The sequence below is a fragment of the Pieris napi genome, chromosome 16, assembly GCF_905475465.1.
Source record: "Pieris napi chromosome 16, ilPieNapi1.2, whole genome shotgun sequence".
In the NCBI taxonomy this organism is placed as follows: Eukaryota; Metazoa; Arthropoda; class Insecta; order Lepidoptera; family Pieridae; genus Pieris; species Pieris napi.
Genome location: NC_062249.1, coordinates 8,578,188 through 8,600,091, shown reverse-complemented (window position 1 = coordinate 8,600,091; position 21,904 = coordinate 8,578,188). Strand labels below are relative to the sequence as shown.

Below are 21,904 nucleotides of genomic sequence, written 5' to 3'. Positions count from 1 at the left end.
TGACAACTACCATACATATTTTAGAACTTGACACGACTGTGAAATGTGAATTTTCAGTTTTCACTCTAATATTTTGTGTGATATTGTGTTTGTAATTTGATGAATAACGATGTTCGCGTACGTTTGATAAATGGTGGAATTTATCCGTTGAGCTAAAAGTAAATTAAATAACTCGTTTAATTTTCTATTACACTTAACAAATACTATTCGTCTTATGATTTCTAAAATGCAGTTTTAAATATGGAATTTTCTGGCCCAGGTGAGTACTCAATTAGTTTAAATTGTATACTTATTTATCATTCAAACATTTTGTTGCGCCTGTTTAAGCCTATGCTAAAATACATATTTTTATCTCATGCTTATATTTAATAGTTCGTCTCATTTTAAATCTTTGTTGTCCGAACTTAAAAAAAGATTGCCTAAGTAAAATTAAATATTTTTTTTAATTGGCCTTCTTACATTTCAAAATTCCTTTGTCTTTTAAATATCTCTTGACTTGACTCACTTTGGTTTCAACGTGGATAATAATAATGTTATAACAAAATATATTTTCAACCAGCTGCTGCTTTTAAGAATACATCTTTATTGTAGGTAAATCCCCGAATTCTGCGTTATCGTTTAGATATAATGCAAACAACGAAGAGCTTGAAGAATTATATCAAGCTTGTGAATCTGAAAATGTATTACCACAAGGAGATCAACCATTAAAAAGTGAAACTGCAAGCCCTAAGAAAACAGAAAAGACATCATCTATCATAGATAAATATTTTAAATCTATTAGATCTGAGAAATCCAGTGAAAAAGTTGAAGATGTTAAATCTGACCCAAAGCCAACTGAAGAGAGCAAAAGTTCTACTCCTAAAGAAATTTCTTCCTCACCCATGAAAGAATATTTGAATCGTCTTGGTAAAAGAAGTACTTCAGAAAGTTCAGATATAAAGGAACCTAATGAAACATGGAAAATATTCCATGATTTTAAATTTAAGATTGCTCAAGCTGTAGAGGACATGAAAACAAAATCTGTGGAAGGTATGTTACACTTTTTTTAGCCTAGTATTATATACATACAATACTTTTTATGGGGTACATAATTTCTATTAATATTATTTTAGAAACAAAAGAAAAGTCTCTACCAAGAGACAACTCTACATCAGACTCTGAGGAAAATTCTACTACCAAAGACTTAGACCAACATAGCATTGGTGATACTGATAATCAGGTAATTAACATTTTAAAAGTTTATGATAGAAATAAGAAGATAACAAACACCTGATGGTTTGTTTGATTAAATTGTGAAAATTGCTAAAATGATTAAGACATTCTTAGAAATACAAACATTCTAAAATTAAGGAAATATAAGCAAAATATTTAATGCCATCAACAGGTGTCCTCACTTGATAGCAGTATACAGAATTTATCTGAGGTGACTCAACCAATCACCGCCAAAGTTAATGAACAAGAAAATCGTGAAAATAACACTAAGAACCATTCAGACTCTAGTGATGACACACAAAAAAATCTAAGTATGTATAATCTAATAAAAATATTTAGTAAAAAGTGTTAATTCAATGCACTCTGATTTTGTTGTTGTCTTTTGCACTATCTGTATAGGTATTGCAAATAAATCAGGTCTGTAATAGTACAACCTATCTGCTTTTGATTGTCGACTATATAGCATAGTGAAATTGGTAAAAAACAAATTTCTAATATTAAGTTCTACTTATTCTGGGGTTTTTTTTATAATTAAAATATGTTTTTTTTATTCATCTAGGCTTAAGATAACTAATGTTTGCATTAGAAATATGAGAATTATTTTAACCTAAATAGAACCTTGTACTTGTTTCAAGAAAAACCACATACTTTCAGGGTTAAGTGAAACAGATGTAACTAAGGATATTTTGAATGATAACAGCATTGAAGTTGAATCTGGTATAGAGGCCCTTGAGGATACAATAGACGCATTTGGCGATGTTAACACTATTGATAGTCCATTGAGTAGACCTGTTGACATGAAAATTAACCCACCAACGCCAATATCCACTCCAGCCAATTTTGGCCTGCCGCCAAGTAAAAGCAACTTATCAAAACCGGAATCACACAAAAAGTCTAAGAGCTACATTTTTAATTTCACATTGTATATTTTAACTATTTTAGTAGTTGTTAATTATTTATTGTTTCCTAATTGTAATGTGTGGAATGGATTCTTTTTGGGGCTGTGGTTTTTCTGTTTTGTGAGTAATGTCAAACAGTGGGTGCTAGATACATACTTTAGTGATTGGGAGCCGAGTAGTAGAACCTTTTTCCAATTGAAGAGGAGCAGTACCATACCCATAGCCTACACTATTCCGTCTGTGAAGGAGCATACACCGTTGAAAAAGTATGAGGTAAGTTCATCTAGATTAGAATGTGGTAATTTACTAGACTAAATGTTTTACAACAAAAAGATCCCACTTTTTCCTTGCTATCAATGAATGTTGCACAAGGTTTTTTTTTGTAAATTTGTATTCTGACTTCTGCCCTAATACCAAAAGTACTAATAAAATTACAATAATCCTTTCATAATTTTAAACACACATTTACATATAAAATTACGTAGATAAATTGTTAGTTTTAATGACCTAAGTGTCTGACTCATTAAAATTCATCAAACAAATAACGCATTTATTACTATAACATAAAGTTTATAATTGTATACGTTACGGATTAATTACTTGTCCACAGGGCTGGATAAATCACTATAGATTTCCCGATTACGACCCCTTTACCTACCACATAAATAAAACAACAACTGCCTTTGTGAAACTCGAGGGTAAGTTAATAAAAATGTTTTATTTAAATCTATTTAAAAAATAACCAAAAATAAATGACGATCAGAAAAAAGAAATAAAAGTAGGCTTTGGTAGTATGTATTATGTTAAGTGGGTCAAGGGACGAAGTCATGAATATCAGCTAGTAAGAAATTCAATCACTGGAGTTTTTATTGTGCTATGTGTAATTAAACGTATACATTTTATTCATGACTTTCGGACCAGACAGACGATCTGTCATATCTATGATTATTCAGTTCGAATAGGTATTATTCATAAAAATAATATTCATAAACTTTGCTTGTTTATCTTTATTCTATAAATCGCCGATAGTTTTATTAGATTAATACCGTCGTTAAGTTTTATTAAATTTCTCTTTTATTACCTTTTCCTGCCAATAATGAACGGAGCAAAGAGAACTAGACATAGACATAACATTTACATACGAAAACTAGCGAAATTCTTCCATCCGTCCACGCGTGATGCCATGACCAAGGGAAATAGAGATTTTTATAAATATTTCATCGGTTTTTTATAAATCGTTTCCATAAAAGATTATTACAATACAAATGATATTCCATAAATATTTTCTGCTACGATTAATTCGTCCCCGTGCGTATTATAGCTTCACTATGTAATTAGATATTGTACTAATTACATTAAAACTAAGAAATGCCTTAAGCTCTACAAATGTACCGTAATATTAATGATATATCGCATATATTAACGAACCGTTCACGTGTCTATTGATTTTAAAAGATGTATTTTATAAGGATTAATATTACCTTGAAAGTGTTTTTAAATTTGAAGAATGAATTTGCTTAAAATTACAACTTCAGTATAACTTGTATTTCGCTTATTCATAAAAACTAAATCAGTAATTGAATTTCTAAAATGCCCTTACGAGCAGTGTTGGCCTAATGGCTTCAGCGTGCGACTCTTGAGCCTCGTCGTAGGTTCGATTCCCGGCGGTGCACCAATGAACTTTCTTTCTATGTCCGCATTTAACATTCACTCGAACGGTGAAGGTAAACATCGTGAGGAAACCGGCTTGCCTTAGACCCAAAACGTCAACGCCGTGCGTCAGGCACAGAAGGCTGATCACTGACTTGCCTATTAGATTACCAAATGATCATGAAACAGATACAGTAATCTGAGACCCAAACTTAAAAAGGTTGTAGTGCAAACGATTGTTTTAAATGCCCTTTCGTCTCTGTCTAATCGTGTTTACGCTGTGGTGAAAATATACAAAGTAGTACTTGTAAACGGTGCAATTAAATTAATTTTTTTTTTGAAAAAGGGGATTTTGTTTATATAGTCTGTTACTTAGGTAAATGTGTAATGAATTTTTGAAAATGGTTTAGTCGCTTTACAGTAATTCCTAATTATTATCTGTTCTCTTTAAGAAGCATGGAACAACTAAGTGCTTATGTCAACTTAAATTTGTTTGAACTTATGTTATTGACAAACTATTGAGATTGCGTGGAACCACACCTCGTATTGGACGATTCGCGTACCTAGCGTATTTATCTAATGTTATCACACCTGAAAGATAAAAAATAATTTTCAATATACGTCTATAGATTATATGGAATAGTTTATACCTTGGCTTACCTGTTACTTAGTTAAATAGAATTTATAATGAGTTTGTTAATATCGAGATACGAAATCAACGATATTTTAAGAAATTATTGCTAGACATTGCATTTCAAATGCAATTTTAATAGGTTATAGCTTTATAATATATGTATCTGATTTCATGATTTATTTATTTCGTAGATAATAAGCTAACAAAAATTATATATGTATAATATAATTGTGTGTATGTGGGGTATGCTCATGATGCAGATGATTTTGCGCTATGGATATTCTTAATACTCTTTTTAACCATATTCCGCGATAGCTTAAACAAGTCAAGGCTTATTGGTCGTTGTAGGTCCGGGCTGCGCGATAGAAAACTGAGATTTTATTATTAGAACTAGTTTTAAGCTTACATTCATATAATAAATATATAGACCCGTTTTCATACGACTAATCAAAACTGCGAGCTGTTATACTATTTCTTATTATTTAAATATTGGAAGACCTAATGATATTCGACGTAATTTATATATAATTTAACACATTTAATATATATATATATATATCTAATGATTGTTGGAACTAGCAGCGTGCTTATTTGGAATGATTGTTGCTATTGCAATTTCATCTTTTTGAACCGATTTCTTAATGCATCAATGCCACCCAAAAAATGTGGGCCTCCGAAAGGAAAACCTTCCGCAAATCCTCCGTCATAGATACATAGATATACCTAACACATATAAATACATATTTAAACACCCAAGACCTAAGCACAACACCAAATGCTCATCACATCGATGTTTGTCTCAGCCGGGACTCGAACCCGGGACCCATGGATTCTAACCACTAGACCAATGAGTCGTCATAGTACTCCTTTTTTTTACCAAAACTATAAAGGTATTAATGCGGGTTTAATATTTCTTTGTCCAATCCATACGACTGAAAAGCTTTAAATAATGTCATCTAATAATAGTTTAATTTCAGGTTGTAACCTAAGAATATCGTATACGCGTACAAAAATTGCGAAGAGAGCTCTATGGGATGAGAAGATCGACAAAGTGACTTTCTATCAGCACAGGCTCTATAACCTTACCGGCGCTCGAGTCATTCTCTTACCAAATGGACTTGTTAAACGGCGGTAAGTAAAATTATATTATTATTTATTTTGAAGCACATCCGTATTTCAAATACGATACGAAATCATCATACATACATCAGTGGCGCTTCAACCTTTTTAGGTCTGGGCCTCAGATTTCTGTTTCTCTTTCATGATAATTTGTTTATCTAATAAGGGGGTGATCAGCCTCCTGTGCCTGACACGCCGTCGACGTTTTCGGTCTAAGGCAAGTAAAGTGCATTGGTGTACAGTTGGGAATCGAACCTACGACCTCAGGGATGAGAGTCGCACGCTGAAGCCACTAGGCCAACACTGCTCAACGAAATCAACATACTTAACCATTATAGCATCTTAACACGTATTCGATAGAAAATAAATTTAACTTATGCTCTGATTTTTGATTTCGTAGAATTCTGACACAAACAAATTTGACATATCAGAGATTACAAACCTTTTTGGCCAGGCACATTTTTTAACACCGTGTAAAGCACGCGAAACGTCGTAAATTAAATTTAAAATGATGTTAAATAATTGTAAATTTATAATAATACATAACTTTAATCCGGTTAAAAAGTGTTTTCCTTAAACATTTTTTAATTTCAATACGAGTCTGAACATCTGAGTCTATACATACATTTTATTTGTTAGTGAATGTATATATTTTAACACATTAAAAGTGGTTTTACGGCGAGTGAAAATTTTATCATATTTAAAAAACGCACAAGTAAAGATAATATATATTTTTTAAAGGTTTACTAAACCTGGAATTAGTAGGCAGTGATGCCAGCTAAATAATAAAATAAAGTAATTAAGGTTAATGCGATATATTGTTCGTGATATTGAATTATTTATTATTTCTGTATTAGATCACTTGAGTAAATATTTAAATTTACCTTTTTGTAGCTAAAACATAAAAAATACGTAGCATTTTATTTTTTATTGCCCTCTAATGGGTCAAATTTCGGTGGAGAACTTTGTTAGTAGCAACTCTATGAAATGTCAGAATTCTACGGAATGAAAAATAAGACTATAATCCTTGTTATAATAATAAATCTGACAATAGATTAATGATCTCTATTCTCTGTTTTAAACTGAATATGCTGGTCATTACTACAATAGTATTAAATGCACTCGTAAGTTGTGTATCTTTGACTAGATTAGTGCGCGCCCGTTGTCAGCACGGTTTCCTATTATAATAATAATAATAATAAATAATCTTAATTTCTTCTCTCACATAAACATACAAGGTTATTATGATTAAAATAAATGCCTAGTACATTAAAATCTCTATAACTATAGTAAACAAAATAATTATGTTGTGTTATTTTATATTTCACCCTTTAATAAAGACGTTACTTCAATAGAACCAACCGCTTATATCAAGTTAAACCAACAATTCAAGGAGCAGGTGTAATGACAAAAATCCTATTAAACTTGACAGTTATAGACATTTCTTAGGTTGTAATACAAATTGCTGTAATGTGAATACCTAAATTTGTTTCTGTAAATTGCTTAATATAAATCTGTTATAATTAATAAGGGCAGACAGTTATTAAAATATATAGAGTGGACATTGAACACTCAAGTGCTTGATAATGATTAAAATAATTATAATAATTTGTTTTTAATTGCTTTACGTCATATCTTTTATGCGCAGATGTTAATCTTAGTGTCTTTTTAAGTAAAATTTCGTTATCTATATCTGTTTTTTAAGCTTCCATAATCTCCAAATTAAAGTAACTATTATTTTTTCGCCAGAAATTGACACAGTGTGCTAAAAAATTGTTATGAGTTAGTTATGAGTTTAACGTCGTCATAGACTAAAGACGAATGATCGAATTTAATCTGCTTAGTGTATACGTTAATAACCAAAAACAAAACTAATTAACAATAGCAGTATTCAGGTTAATTAACTCCATTTTAACTAGCATTATGAATATTTATTATTAAATATGAACATTTAAGTTTTTATCAATTTTTAAATTTTTCGACTTCTCGAGATTCTAGTACATATTTGTAATCTGTTTACTCCATACTAAATTAAATGGATATTTGCGTTTTTAGCTGCAGAAAAAAGAAGCCATAGCCAATAAGACCCATTTTTGCGTCTGTATCCCTTATAATTTTTATGTATTATGTTATATGTCTTTAAATGTAACGAAGTGTTAATAAATCAATAACTAGCGAAGAAAGGCACATTGCACGGGTATAATACTTTATACGAAATGTACAAAATAACTATTCTTTTTACACATTTTAATTTGCTATAAAGAACGCGAAACAGTTGTAATTTGAAAATATCATTGTTATAGCACGGAATACATTTAAACTGTGCGTTTCAAGTTAAAACACTTGAGAAAGCTTTGTCAAAACTCGGTCGGTGACCTTCGCTCAAAGGTAAACGAGAACAATTAGTGCAATGACCCAACTGTTCACGTTTCATAGGGAAATACATAGTAAATTATTTTTCCTTCTCACGACATATAATAAATTAATAAAAGCAGTCAGACCGGTATTTTTTATACTAGCCAAATACAATTCCGGACGCAAAGAACTTTTAATTTTAATTTAGACTTCAATCTTAAAAACGTTTCAAGACATTCGCGTTTAGTTGGTTTATGAAATAGTGACCGGAAGTTTTTTGCCAGTTCTTTTCGTCCGTTCTACGCCCTTGTGTTGAAATCTTTTTTTTATAAGTATGATAAGTTACCAACACGAATAAAATACAACAAAATGTCAGTTAATTCCTAGTTAAAAACGCAAGTTTAATCTAAAAATAAAACTTAAAAATCCCGTGATAATTTTACTATTTTGATTAAATTTAAGTTTTTACAACTTGATATCAAGTTATTGAAGGTTATACGGAAGTCGATTTAAAGTGTGTGAAATAAATTAAGAAAAGATTCCCACATATCGCAACCTTATTATCACATATATAGTAGAAATGTTTATCCTAAAACGTTCTACAAAATATATGCATTAAATCAAACATATTATGCGAGGTAAAACCCGATTGAAATTTAGGAATTATGTGGTTTTATTTAAACATATAAATAATTCGTTTTGGTTAAAATTATAATTATGTTGTCATAATGAACGAGAAATACATTGTAGGATAAAGAAGCACTTAATTAAAACATGACACTTGTATGGTTCCCTATTTAACGGGATGCTTTAATTAATAGAGGATATTATTTCACTCTATATTGTACGATCTAATTAATGAAATGTTAAATGCTATGCTGTGCTTATAATGATGAAAAGAGTGCCCACGTCTGGCTATACTCTCGGGACGCCACTCCGACGATTTAATTGTCACGCTTATATAACTAAGAAAGTCTGAGCAAGCTGTACAGTGTACAGCCTTCCTTGATCCATCCACACATTAATAAAGACTAGTATATTGCAGCTTAAAACAAGGTATTCCTTGTTTATAGATATTTCTATAAGAACTTCAATCTTTAAAATTTTCGTTGTATATGTAGCTTAATCTTGTGTCTCATTTATAGGCAATGGAGCAAAAAATACCCCATATGCATAATACTGAACGAGAAAGAAAAAATTCAAGTGTTGGAGAAAGAGAATTCAATAGAGAAGAAAGTGGCAGAATTGGACAAGAAGAGTAAAGAAGCGACGTTAGAGACTGAAAGTACAGAGACAAATACAAGCCCGGAGAGGAAGAAGAAGTTTATTTGGAGGAGAAGAGAAAAGAGGTAAGTTCTGGTACATTCAATGTAGTATTTATTTATTTGTAAGTTCTAAAACATCGTGTCTGCATAAAATTGTACGAGAAAATATGACATCACAAATTTTACACACATAAGCAAGCTAGCAAGGGAAAAAATTAAACAAGCAACCACAAAATAAAAAATAAAAAAACTATAACTAATAAAGTTATAATAACTAATACTAAACGTAAACTAAAACCTCATTAAGAGCATGATAAACAAAGTTACAGTAAGTTGGAAAACTGTTATATAAAATATAACAGTAATATTGTATCTAAAATTCAGGAATTGTAGCGATTCCTAAATAGATAAATGATTCCTAAACTGATGAAGTCAAGGAAGTATAATAGTTAAAGAGAATTTTATTCAATAATTTATTGTTTATATTTTACAGTATTTCGCATGAAACCGAACCGGGATGGGAAGGTCTCAGACATAGATTAGTCAGGAAAATGCATAGAGGTAAATTGTATACAATATTTGTTCTGTTAAATAGTGATATATATTTGCTTAGATAGTTAGAAGAGAGCAGTGTTGGCCTAGTGGCTTCAGCGTGCGAATCTCATCTCTGAGGTCGTAGGTTCGATCCCCGGCTGTGCACCAATGGTCTTTCTTTCTATGGGCGCATTTAACATTCGCTCGAACGCTCGCTCGAACCGACATGTCTTAGAGCCAAAAAAAAGTCGGCGGCGTGTGTCAATCACAGGAGGCTGATCACCTACTTGCCTATAAAAAAAAATGATCATGAAACAGATTCTCAAACAGAAATCTGAGGCCCAGACCTAAAGAGGTTGTAGCGCCACGGTTTTTTTTGTATATTTGCTTAGAAGGTTCATCTCAGAAACAGACGCAAAAATTGGTATTATTGGCTATGGGCTCCTTTTTTCTGCAGCTAAAAAACGCAAATATCTATTTTAAGTGAAAAACTTGCTTTAATTAAGGTGTGTTTCGGATATGTTTGGATTATTTTTATCTTCTCTAGATAAAAAGACGGATAGCGTATCAACCATAACAGATCCAGAGACAAGTGAAAAGCTGGATGATGGTGAGGAACAAACGACAAAATCCATCGCCAGTACAAGGGAGGATGATGATGATATAGATGATAACGAATTGTCCAAAATCAAGGAGCTCCTTGAAGAAACGGTAAATAAATGCAATCGTTTTTATATCAACATAAATGTATCTCTCTTCGTAACAGCGGAAACACAATTTGTCAGAAAGAGATAGAAGAGCAAAAGTACTTGACAAGGAAAAATATCGTACGGGTATTTACCGTCGTAAAAAATAACTCCTTTCTGCAAAAGCTTATGATTTCATATATAGTAATAATCGACTTTACTAGAATTACTGAATTTTTTATAAAAATAGAAAACAAAAAATTTCATGTATGTTTCTTATCCTTTAAATAAACTTCTTCTTTCTCTTCCGTCTTGTATTAAGCGTCTAACGTCGCTTCTTTACTCTTCTCCAATTCTGATATTTTCTTCTCTATTGAATTCTCTTTCTCCAACACTTGAATTTTTTCTTTCTCGTTGAGTATTATGCATATGGGGTATTTTTTTGCTCCATTGCTATTAATTTAGACACAAGTTTAAACTACGATATTTTAAAGATTAAAGTTCTTATAGAAATTCCTTGTATTATGCTACATTATACTAGTAATGAGTAAGTGTTTTTTTTTTTTCAAAAGTGTTGCACGAGCCAAGGCAATTTTGCTCACTAAGATGTACGTTCCTTTTCACAGGAGTTGGATCCCGTGGCGGAAGGTACTACGGAAGGGGAATGGAGTGTACACGTCAAACAATCGAGAGACAAACATTCACATCTCTACCTTTTTGCTAGGACGGGTCGAGACAAACACGAGTGGTAAGAATAAATTCCTATAAAATTCCATAAACACCTAGGCATATTCTATATTCTTGTGTTTATTTTTTTGGACTGTCATACAAAATTTTAGAGCAGTTTTGGCCTAGTGGCTTCAGAGTGCGGGTCTCATCCCAGCCTTGCGATTCTGTAACTCACTTTTTTCGAACTCTCACAGCGGTTTTCACAGCGGCGGTCGCGCTCAAATCAATGGTGGAGCAGTCATTTTACGATTTAGCATTCTGATAAGGAGGGAGCTTGTAGTTTATTGTTGAGAGTTCGAAAAGTGAGTTACAGAATCGCAAGGCTGAGGTCGGTGTCGGGCACAGGAGGCTGATCACCTGTGAACCTAGCCTCTTATATTGACAAATGATCATGAAATTTGAGGCCCAGACCTAAAAAAAGGTTGTAGCGCCACTGATTTATTTTTTAGTCATACAAAATTTCGATTGAACTGCGAATTTACTTTATTAAACTAAAAGTTGGTTCGGGCTTCGTCACAATTCTTTTGAATCGAACAATGTCGTGTCAATTTGGAATGTTTTCGTGTACAATTCAAATAAAACATATTATGTTCGAAATAAATATAATATTATACAAAGTAAATTTTGTTCTGTTATCCTTGGAATGTCCATAAGAAATATTCACAAAATTCTAACGGAGATTATCTGAATTACGAAGCCTTACTAAGCCCCTGTACTTCCCTGGGTGTGTGTATAATGTCTATTATATCATACAAGAGGGAAGAGGGAGGGGCGTACCCTGGGCCCTAGGAACTCGTAATACAAATATTTTCATAGATGATATTTGTTAGTAGATATTTACATCTTATAAATACGGTCTAAATCGGTGTTATTTGTACAGTGTATACAAACTTATGTATACGGTCTTATTCTAAAAAAAATAACCGTCGCGAACTTTCTTAACTTAGATCTTGTATATATAATTATACTAGTAGACTCGGCCAAGCGTTGCTGTGGCTAAAGTTTTTGGTTTATTACATAGTAGTAAACTATTCAAGGGAAACGTCAATGTCATTAAATTGTAGCTTATGATTAACGTTTCATGTTGGTACTTTTAACACAACGCCATCTGTTAGAATTGTGACTGACAAATAATTTGCGATAAAATAATATTGCGGGTATAAATGAAGATGTAAGCTATCCTATCTTTTAAGTTGGATCAAACTACACACGGTGTGCAAATTTGATTGATATCGGATCGGTAGTTTAGGAATCCATAGCGGACAAACAACGTGACACGTAATTTATATATATTAAGATATACAGTGTAAACTCTTTATAACGTCATTCGTTATAACGAAAATCTGTCTATACCAAAAAACTTGTTAAATTATTTGGTAAACCAATACCCAAGCATTAATTCATCCCTCTCTATAACGAATAAAACTGATCGGTCCCTTGAGATTCGTTATAAAGAGTTTACACTCTAAGTATATGGTCTAAGTATAAAACTCTGTTTTAGGTATCGCCGTTTTATGATATCGATAAGCGAAGCGAGCGCGTCAGCGGATACGTCACCCAACGAAGACAAATCTACGAGTGATCCCCAAGAAGGAAAAGAGGGGATTGAATTAGCCGTTTATAAGCTTAGCGAAAAAGAAACTGTCGCTTTTGGCAAGGTATATTTTAAAATAAAGTAGTTAAATAAATTTTTTAAACATAATTTCATAATTATTAATTTAAAAGTAAAATAATGCAAATATCTTATCGTTTCGCATAATTCGGAGGATTTTTTAATAATATATAGAATACCTGGCAAACGTCGTTTTGCCATGTATATCATTTATAATAAAAAAATAGGGGTTGATCGTAGAAAATTAGGGGTTGTATGTATTTTATATGCTGTATCATAAAAAAAAATAGGGTCGGACTACCCTTAACATTTAGAGGGGTGAAAAATAGATGCTGTCCGATTCTCAGACATACCCAATATGCTTACAAAATTTCATGAGAATCGGTCAAGCCGTTTTGGAGGAGTTTAACTACAAACACCGCGACTCGAGAATTTTATATATATCTAATGTGTGTCCCGCTATGCTTTCTATAATACCTAACCTCTAAATCTACTATAAAGTATTTGACTCAAAGGGAAACACACACGGTTTGAAAGGAATCTGACCTTCAAACAAAAATTCTTGCTCCATATTTATACCATGCATTACGATTCTAAATATTTCAGATTTCTTATAAAATCCACTTACATTTTATGAAAAATAAATTTCGCTGTTGGAGCTTAAAAAGCTATACTTTCTATGCCTAAATCGGTTTGTTATAACTTTATTACAGACTAAAATGAATGACTCGACATCAGATGTAATAAATATAACATCAGCCATACATCCTTTACCCGTCAGCTTAGATTCCTATGAGAAGACATTTTGGCCATATATTATTAAAATTATGCAGGTAAGACAAATAACTCCAGTTTTTAGCTTATATTTAGATAAATCTGAAAGGATTTCAGGCTTTTTTTTAATATTTTTGTTGCTTAAAAGTAATAACTACGATTTCTAATTATTATTAATCTATTAATAAATCTACTTCAATATATTTGAAGATAAGACGAGATTCAGAAAAGCGTCTAAATGTGATCTGACAGAGATGTTTTCGTGCCATTTTGAACCTTTGCCTAAGCATAAATAATCAAATACAGCATTCCCAAGGTCTAAAATCAGCATAATTTTCCAAATACCTTCTGCAAAAACCAACCTAGGAATTCAGGCACCTCTCTTTCGAATTCTTCGCGATTATAACGGATTAAAAAATATTTATTATATTATTGGGACTGTTTTAAAGAAGGCGTTGTTGAGTGCCTATCTCGTATCTAATCCGCTGTTTTACTGGTAATTTTTTTATTTTATCTTGTACATATTTAATTGCATTTTTTTAGTAACATTTATGTTTACCTAAACTGACATACATTGTAGATAAAACAGTTGGTAACATATACTATAGATATTGTATAAAACAACTATAAACTAACTATAAATTTTAATTAATAAATAAATAAGCATATAAGGTTCATTTGAGGTCTCTTAAAAACTGTTCAATATTTGACACCCGTTGTTGTTTAAAGACATTCATAAGACATGGAAAGCGCAAATCTACCTGATATTTTAGTGTCTTATTGATCTTGCGAGGTGATCAGTAGTGCTTACCATCCTAAATAATTTTACTATAATTCGAACCTATAGCTATACGCAACATCAAAAAAAAAAGATTCTAGAACTTAATATATAAACACTATCTATTAACTAATTTATCATCATAGACGCATCAAGTTATCACGAAACAAACCTCAGATGTCGGCGTTATGTGTCAATTAGAGCCTTCGCCCCACGAGAGGAATAAAAAAAAGAAGAGAAAAGATGTTAGCGGTTTTATTTTGTTTTAGTTCTGTGACGTACGCTTTTGTTTACGTGTGGGACGTGTACGTTTGGGTTGTACGCAAAAACCTTTTTTTTAAATTAATATAATTTAACTTATATATTGTGTTGCTTATATTGAAATTTAAATGTATTATAGTTTTTTTCAATTTTCGCTTATTTTATTAATAAAATGTCAAGTGCGGGTGGCCCTTTTTGGACTTTTTGATCTTTTCTTTACCAAGACTTTGACAAGCTAACTAACGATTTACATGAAAAATATTTTGTCAATTTAAACGGGTTAATTGTGTTTTAGAGTCGTTTTAGACTAAACTATATAATATATTTGTGTTGGGAGTATTTATGTTGCTTTTACAAGTTTTTAAAGCTTTAATTTGTATTTTTATTGTAGTTTTAAATACTAAATATTACATAGTAGTTCAATATTTAGTTGTTTGAATAACAGTACCTTATACGAACTTAATACTGTTTTACTTTTTAGTCCCAGCAGTCAACATCTGATTGCGAGTGTCGAACTCTTCCTGCGGAAGTGACATGGGTGAACACGATGCTTGCTCGCATCATGTACGATATGATGCGAGATCCCGTACTCATTGCGAGGCTGCAGAATAAGATACAAAGGAAATTGAATACGCTTAAGGTAGGTTTTGCAAGGATAAATAATATGAGCCATGTCTGTAGTCTTTAACTAAAAAGGTATTGATATTTTTTTGTTTATACACATATGATTAGAATTGCTTAAGCTACGGTTTTCTAGAAAAGCGGTGCCGTTATCTAACGGCCGTAATGTAACGTTGGGTGACGTCACCCATACGTTGTCTATAAATAACATCGGAGTAGGTTTTCTAGAGAACGTTGAGTGTCACCGTAACGTCAAATACCGGTGCTGTCATTTGCATGACGGCCGTCATTGCGGTGATAAACAGTAGTTCAACGTTTTTCGCATGTAGCGGTGCGCATATATATATATATATTTTTTTTTAAAGACAATTCACACCAATTGACCGAGTCCATGCTAAGCTGGTGAAGCTTGTGTTATGGGTACTAGGCAACGGATATACATACATATTATAAATAGATAGACATATAAATACATATTTAAACACCTAAGACCTAAGCACAACACCAAATGCTCATCACATCGATGTTCGTCTCAGCCGGGGATCGAACCCGGGACCCATGGATTCGCAGTCAGGGGTACTAACCACTAGACAAATGAGTCGTCAAATATATATAATACAATGACTTGGACGAGCGAAAATGATGAACAATTAACAGATTTTGTTAAAAATCACGAAGCTTTATCAAATCCAAAGAGTACAGACAAGCTCAGATGAAGCAACATTTGTGGAACGAAATTGGAATAACACTTCAAAAATACGGTCGCACTACTTTCTAGGAAACCACAGCTTTGCCACCGTAAAGACGGCCGTTAGTTAACGGCACCGCTTTCCTAGGAAAGGCAAAGCGGAATTTTGATTTTTTTTCACCTCCATTTATAATGACTACAAATAATTGTTAATTGTGTTCCGTTTTAGATTTTATGTATTGTGTAATTTTAATAGCTAGCTGTAGGAATAGTAAAAATCAAATAGATACATGTTTTTTTGTTGCATCATTCCATGTGAACCTTCTTTTCCAGCTGCCATCATTCATGTCACCCCTCCTAGTGACAAAATTGTCACTGTCGGGCGCGTGTCCGTTAGTCTGTGGCGTACAACCGCCATCTTGTGACGCACGCGGCGTGTGGCTAGACGCACACTTGCGGTACGATGGCGGTGCATACATAGCCATACTTACGCAAATCAACCTCATGAAGCTGAAAGAGAAAAGTGAGTGTTGCATCTTATTATGACGATATTGTTCTAGGTTTTGGATAGGAGTGTGAGGGACGGCATGTAGTATACCTTTTTCGCTCTTTTGTGCCTTTTAAAGACTGAGTATAGATTTGTACTGATTATATGAAACCGTTATTTTTTAATATTAATTGAAGGATATATTTATACGTAAAAGCATTTGTAAAAATTTCGGCTTGCATAAATACGGACTTTTTTCATTTTTTTAAGTATAATTTTTAGTAACTTATTTTAACTACTACTACTACTCGTCTCGCTCTACGACCCGAAAGGTGTCTTGGCGTCCAAAACGTGAAACTACCAGAGTTCCCTTTTCTATGCCATCAGAATTGAAAAATAACCTACAAATTTCTTTATGAAACTTAAGGTTATAATTTTTTTTTCAGATATGACATTAGAAGAGCAATTAATGGAAACTCAAGAGCCGGTTGTCGAAAGGGAGCTGACTGCGTCTCCCACTCTACGTGCTACTAGCCCTGAGCTGCGGGTAATTTTTTTATTTAAACTAACTTGTAACAGCAAATGTTTATCTGTTTGTACTATACAAATGATAAACATTAAAAGATTCTGCTATTTTTAGGGTCTGTTTCACAATGTACGGATAAGTTCTACATAAGTTCCAAATTAGCTATTTATTACTTATTGGTAGGATAAACACTATTGTTGCGTTTCACGACTGTCAGATAGCGCTATTCGTCACATAAAGTCCATCATAAGTTATGAGTCCGATGAAGTGTCAAATAGCACAATTTATCTTCCAATTAATTTATGTGTTGCATAGCTATTTGGTACTTTATCCATACATTGTGAAACAGACCAATAAAATAATTGCCCAAACAAGCAGCGCATTTTTAGATATTTTTTAATTTGACGGTTGACACTTGATTAATTGTTCGGATGTTCCAATAATTTTCTTACGAAACATCATTGTATTTTGAACGACAGATTTAGTAATATGCTTGTATATGTGTGTCGAAGAGATAAATGACAGTTTCTTTCTCGTTCGAAACTGAAAATATATGATATGGAAAAAATAAATCTCCCAAACATCGAACTTTGATGGTTTCAGATCGCACCTAGGATTATATTAACGATAAGTAACCAATACAATTATAAGATGACTCTCATTCACAGAAACGAAAACCAGCGATTTACGATTCGGATGTGGAGGACTCAGCCGAGTCTTCGAGTGATGATGAAACCCCACCCGTACAGCCTGTCGATAGTGGTGAAAATATCGTTTTGTCAGATACAGCACCGTAAGTAAATTAAAAAAAAACGACGGGTTGCACTCCGGGAGTGCCGGCAGAAGTGAAAACTTGAATATTAACGTTGTGCGTTTTTGATATTTTGGAATGGTTAGGGAACAATTTTGCACGAATTGCTTTAATTATCACTATATATAGATAATTTATCAGTATAAAAGTACTCTCATTTATATGGTAAAATACAATATTTATTTATTGCGCTATCGTACACAAACATGACAATTTATATTACATTAAATACGCCGCGCGAGCTGTCTACTCTCCATCCGTCTTACGAATTTTCGGTCAGGTCACGTGTCCTGACGCGAGTTTAACATTTTTACCCATTCCAAAAAAAGAACCCCCTGTTCTTATTATATTCTTAGTTTTGATGTCATTATTTTTACGATTCCTCTTAAACTTTATTGACGTAATTTTTTTTCATTTCTAGAACCGTTTACACAACGGAAGGAGGTTCGTCAAAAAAGAAATTCCTCAGAATAGTTGACAAAATAGCTACCAACAAATATTTCCAACAGGTACATTTTTTTTAATATTTTATTAATACTGTATATAGTTTACTTAACCTCACATCGGAGTGCATTAGTTTTAATTAAGTTGATTAACCGACTACAACAAAAACCGAAGGAGGAAGTTATCATTCGTCATGTAATTTTTTTATTTTTTTATTTTTTTAGTCTGTTTCTAGTCTAATTTAAATGTCATAAGCATCGCCTCATATCACATTAGTGGTGAATGAAGAATATTCTTTGGGAATAATTAAATAAATGTTTCAATATCAATCTTGTATTAAATGTACATGAACCTCATGTAATACAAGATTTTTAATTTCAGGTAACTGACTACAAGTACGTGAAGCGAGCTATGGAAGGTCTATCGAACACTGACATAAAGCTTCAGCTGGAAGTGAGCGGACTCGAAGGTCGTTTGGCTGTGAACCTCCCACCACCACCGCACGATCGACTATGGATCGGGTAATTGTTTTTTGCTTAACTCGTTGGCGTGACACAAAGTAATTGAAGTGAAACTTCTTTATCGACGTATGGGAGAAATTTTGTAGCAAATCGTCACGTTTTTCGGTTACGCGCCATCTTTATTTATTATTCGACACTTCATATTTTATGACAATTAAATTCATTAAATTCCTAACATATCTTCCTTTTTCCGTCCCTCTAAGTATCGGAAATCTAAACTTTTAGATTTGTATAAATATGAACAACACAACTTGCCTCATACTAAATGTTCGAGCAGTGAAGAAGGTTAAAAAAAACATTTATTATTTCGGTATTACAAGAAATATTTGCTCTATAGAAAACTTAGTAAATAACAATCTACCACATATTTATAGTTTGAAAATGCTACCTACTAAGCACAACTGCTTTTTGGTATTTTATAGATTGTCTGAAATATCTTATAATCATGTCATCTGTTGTATTCCTTATTTTAATTTCATTTTTAGTAAAAAAGAAACTTTTACTGTCTCTTTTATCTATATTTATATACTATTTATGTTTAAATTTTTTACCGCCTGTGTAGATTTACTATATTATACTGGGTGTCAGCAATCTTAAATCTTAGTAATAATAATAATAATAACACATTCCACGTGTTTACGTAGAACCAACCCTAAAGAGCTCTGTAAAGACAGAAGTGTTCAGTAAGCGCTATAACGATTCGAGTAGCGAAATGTCATACTAACGCCATCTACTGTCGCGATTTTGTTTATTTATTTGATTTTTTTTTTCTTTTTTTTTGGGACCATTTCTTCCTTACCAACGCTTAACATATTCCAAATAGAGGCTGTACTTATCGTATTTTTTTTACATGAACTAAAGCTCGATTAATTAGTAATTTGTGAATGCCGATGAGTTTCTGTTGACTTTCCTATTTAAATAAATATATTTTTTTTTGCTTTCAGGTTCCGTACAAATCCCCAACTAGTATTAAAGGCCCGACCAGCGTTCGGCGCTAGATCACTTCGGTTTACCCACATAACTAACTGGATTGAACAAAAACTAACTAAGGAGTTTGAGAAAGTATTAGTCCTACCCAATATGGAGGATTTTATTATAGACGTCATGACACCAACGCCCGTTGAATTTGAATGAGATTGTCCATATTTGTTACTTGGTAAACATTAGTTTAAAGATTTGTGTGTCATGCTCAACCACAATTTGATTGTTTTATTGTTATAATACTTTAATAAAAAATCTGGGCTTATACGAGACGGTATTGCTACGAGTCGTAAATAATAATATAGAAACGGGGTGATATATATTTAGTGTGAAAATTTGGTGTTTCGTGTTACAAAATATATCTTTTATTTACGAGAGTATGTAATGATTTTGTTGTTGTCTATGGTGTTTTAAAACGTTTTTCTTATTGCATTTGCGCAACAGTATTTAATATTTATTTAATTGTATATAGTATTAGATATGTCACTGTAAAATTGTAAATAACGTCACAATGTTTCGTGATATTCTTATATATAACTTGTTTTTCGATAGTTTCAACCCAAGATTTTTTTTCGATCGCAACTTTTAAGCTATTGCATAGCTTCTATCGTGAGCCTTGAGCGTCGAGACCGAATCCAGAAATTCCGTAACGAAAATAACCTAACACACGATACGCGTTAGAGTAAGACAGATTATATAGGCGTGTTAGTCTGAGTCTGGTAAAGTGGTAGATTATGGAATTAATATCAAAGAATAAAAATACTGCATAAATAAAAAATTATTATAATTGCATAAGTTGATAAAAAATGCTATGCAATAGCTTTACTGGGGCAGTCCCCGAGTGCCACACATTTTTTTTTTAATATCGCGAGGCTTCGGTATTTATAGTTGTATAGTGACAGATGCATGTAAAATATATTTACCAATTCCAGAACCATATCTACATAGAAATTATATTTATTATATTCGATATAGATATAGAATAAAATTCATATTTATGTGAAAACGAAAGTATAACTCACTCATTATCAAAAGTAAATGACCCGATTCGAGCTTCCCTAATTTATCGACAATAATTCCAAATTTATATCTTTCATATTTAATAATATATCAAAAAACTTTTCTAGAAATTCAAGGAGATAAAATTTTTAATGAACTTAATAGTTAATATCATTCAAACATTTTAAGTAGAAATATTCTAAATTTTCAGAATCTAAAGATACTTACATTTATCAATGGACTAACCATATTTTATGAGTTGTAGTAAGAGAGTGAGATATGTAAATGGTATGAAAATAGCATAAAAATAGCCAATATGCAAATTTCACCTTATAAACAGCTGATAGGTCAAGTTATGAGTTCAATGACCTTTCAGGTGAATGACCCCAACTTTGCATTCATTTTTGTAAAATGTATGTACATCAGTATTTCTGTAGTGAGTTATTATAGTACTAAGAAATTTTTCTTGCAATTTGTGTCTGAAATTTTTCGAATTTTAAAATCTAGTATTTTATTTAAAATAAACACTATTATTTTTTTTAAATAAGCATTCATGCCAAGTATCTCGTTATCATTATTAAAAGGTATTTCTGGTCGCACAATAAATTTAACGTTTAGGCCAAATTTACTTCTTTTTTGTATGAAATGAATGCAAAAAAATTCTAGATACATATGTATTATGTACTTGTGCGAAATTGTTATTGAAAGGCTGACTGATTGTTGCTTATAAGCTGTCACATCGAATTGTATAGTTTTTGTTTATGCGGCACGAATGCCAAGTAATCTGTACCTTATCTACTGTGCACTGTAGAAATTAAGGTGCAAGTTCCCTTTGCTACGAAATTATTGATTTAATCTTTAACAGAATCTTTAGTATCAAAATATAGTTAATACCGCTAAGCTATGCAATCTGGTTCGTGTGACAAAAATTAAACCTTATGAGCAATGCCATAAGGATCAAATTATACTTGCACTCTCCGGAAGAATGGGCCTAATTAGTTCCTTAGTCGTTTATTGTCGTCGTCTATCGCATTTGAGGACTATTCCCTTAAATCTAGACTTACGCGCCGTGAGCGTTATGCGTTGTTGATTCGTTATGTTATACGCCTATTTTACTGTTCACATTTGCCTAAATTTTGTTATATACTCGATATTTATTTGTATTGCCCGGTTTTTGTACTAACTGCAATACAAAACTTGTAAAGTTAAATGTTTCTATAAATTTGTTTTCAAACGAGCCAAAATATTCCGATCCATTGTAATTTATGAGTGACGTTTTGTAAGAATATTTTGGAACTCGAAGGATGATTTTACGTTT

General features: G+C 32.2%; 1 protein-coding gene across 2 annotated transcripts; it reads left to right on the top strand.

Moving 5' to 3' along the window:
• The first annotated feature begins 33 nt into the window (after positions 1 to 33).
• LOC125057206 (testis-expressed protein 2) lies at positions 34 to 20,314 on the top strand. Of its 2 annotated transcripts, XM_047660728.1 has the most exons (21): positions 34 to 259; positions 592 to 1,029; positions 1,113 to 1,219; positions 1,385 to 1,523; positions 1,867 to 2,384; positions 2,722 to 2,809; positions 5,373 to 5,526; positions 9,015 to 9,218; positions 9,628 to 9,695; positions 10,216 to 10,379; positions 10,981 to 11,102; positions 12,585 to 12,741; positions 13,409 to 13,528; positions 14,394 to 14,492; positions 14,990 to 15,148; positions 16,151 to 16,340; positions 16,751 to 16,851; positions 17,499 to 17,623; positions 18,063 to 18,150; positions 18,467 to 18,606; positions 19,551 to 20,314. In XM_047660728.1, exons 1-21 carry the CDS (start codon positions 241 to 243, stop codon positions 19,738 to 19,740), a joined length of 3,390 nt encoding a protein of 1,129 aa, XP_047516684.1. In that variant the 5' UTR covers positions 34 to 240; the 3' UTR covers positions 19,741 to 20,314. The 2 variants fall into 2 exon arrangements, with proteins under 2 accessions (XP_047516684.1, XP_047516685.1); XM_047660729.1 differs by lacking the exon at positions 14,394 to 14,492 and having other exon boundaries at positions 35 to 259; positions 19,551 to 20,313.
• Positions 20,315 to 21,904: the final 1,590 nt, after the last annotated feature.

Excerpts from the sequence above, each read along its gene's own strand:
- LOC125057206 (XM_047660728.1), top strand. Across the intron at positions 2,385-2,721 it reads CACCGTTGAAAAAGTATGAG|GGCTGGATAAATCACTATAG; the intron begins GTAAGTTCATCT and ends ACTTGTCCACAG. Across the intron at positions 18,151-18,466 it reads CCAACAAATATTTCCAACAG|GTAACTGACTACAAGTACGT; the intron begins GTACATTTTTTT and ends TTTTAATTTCAG.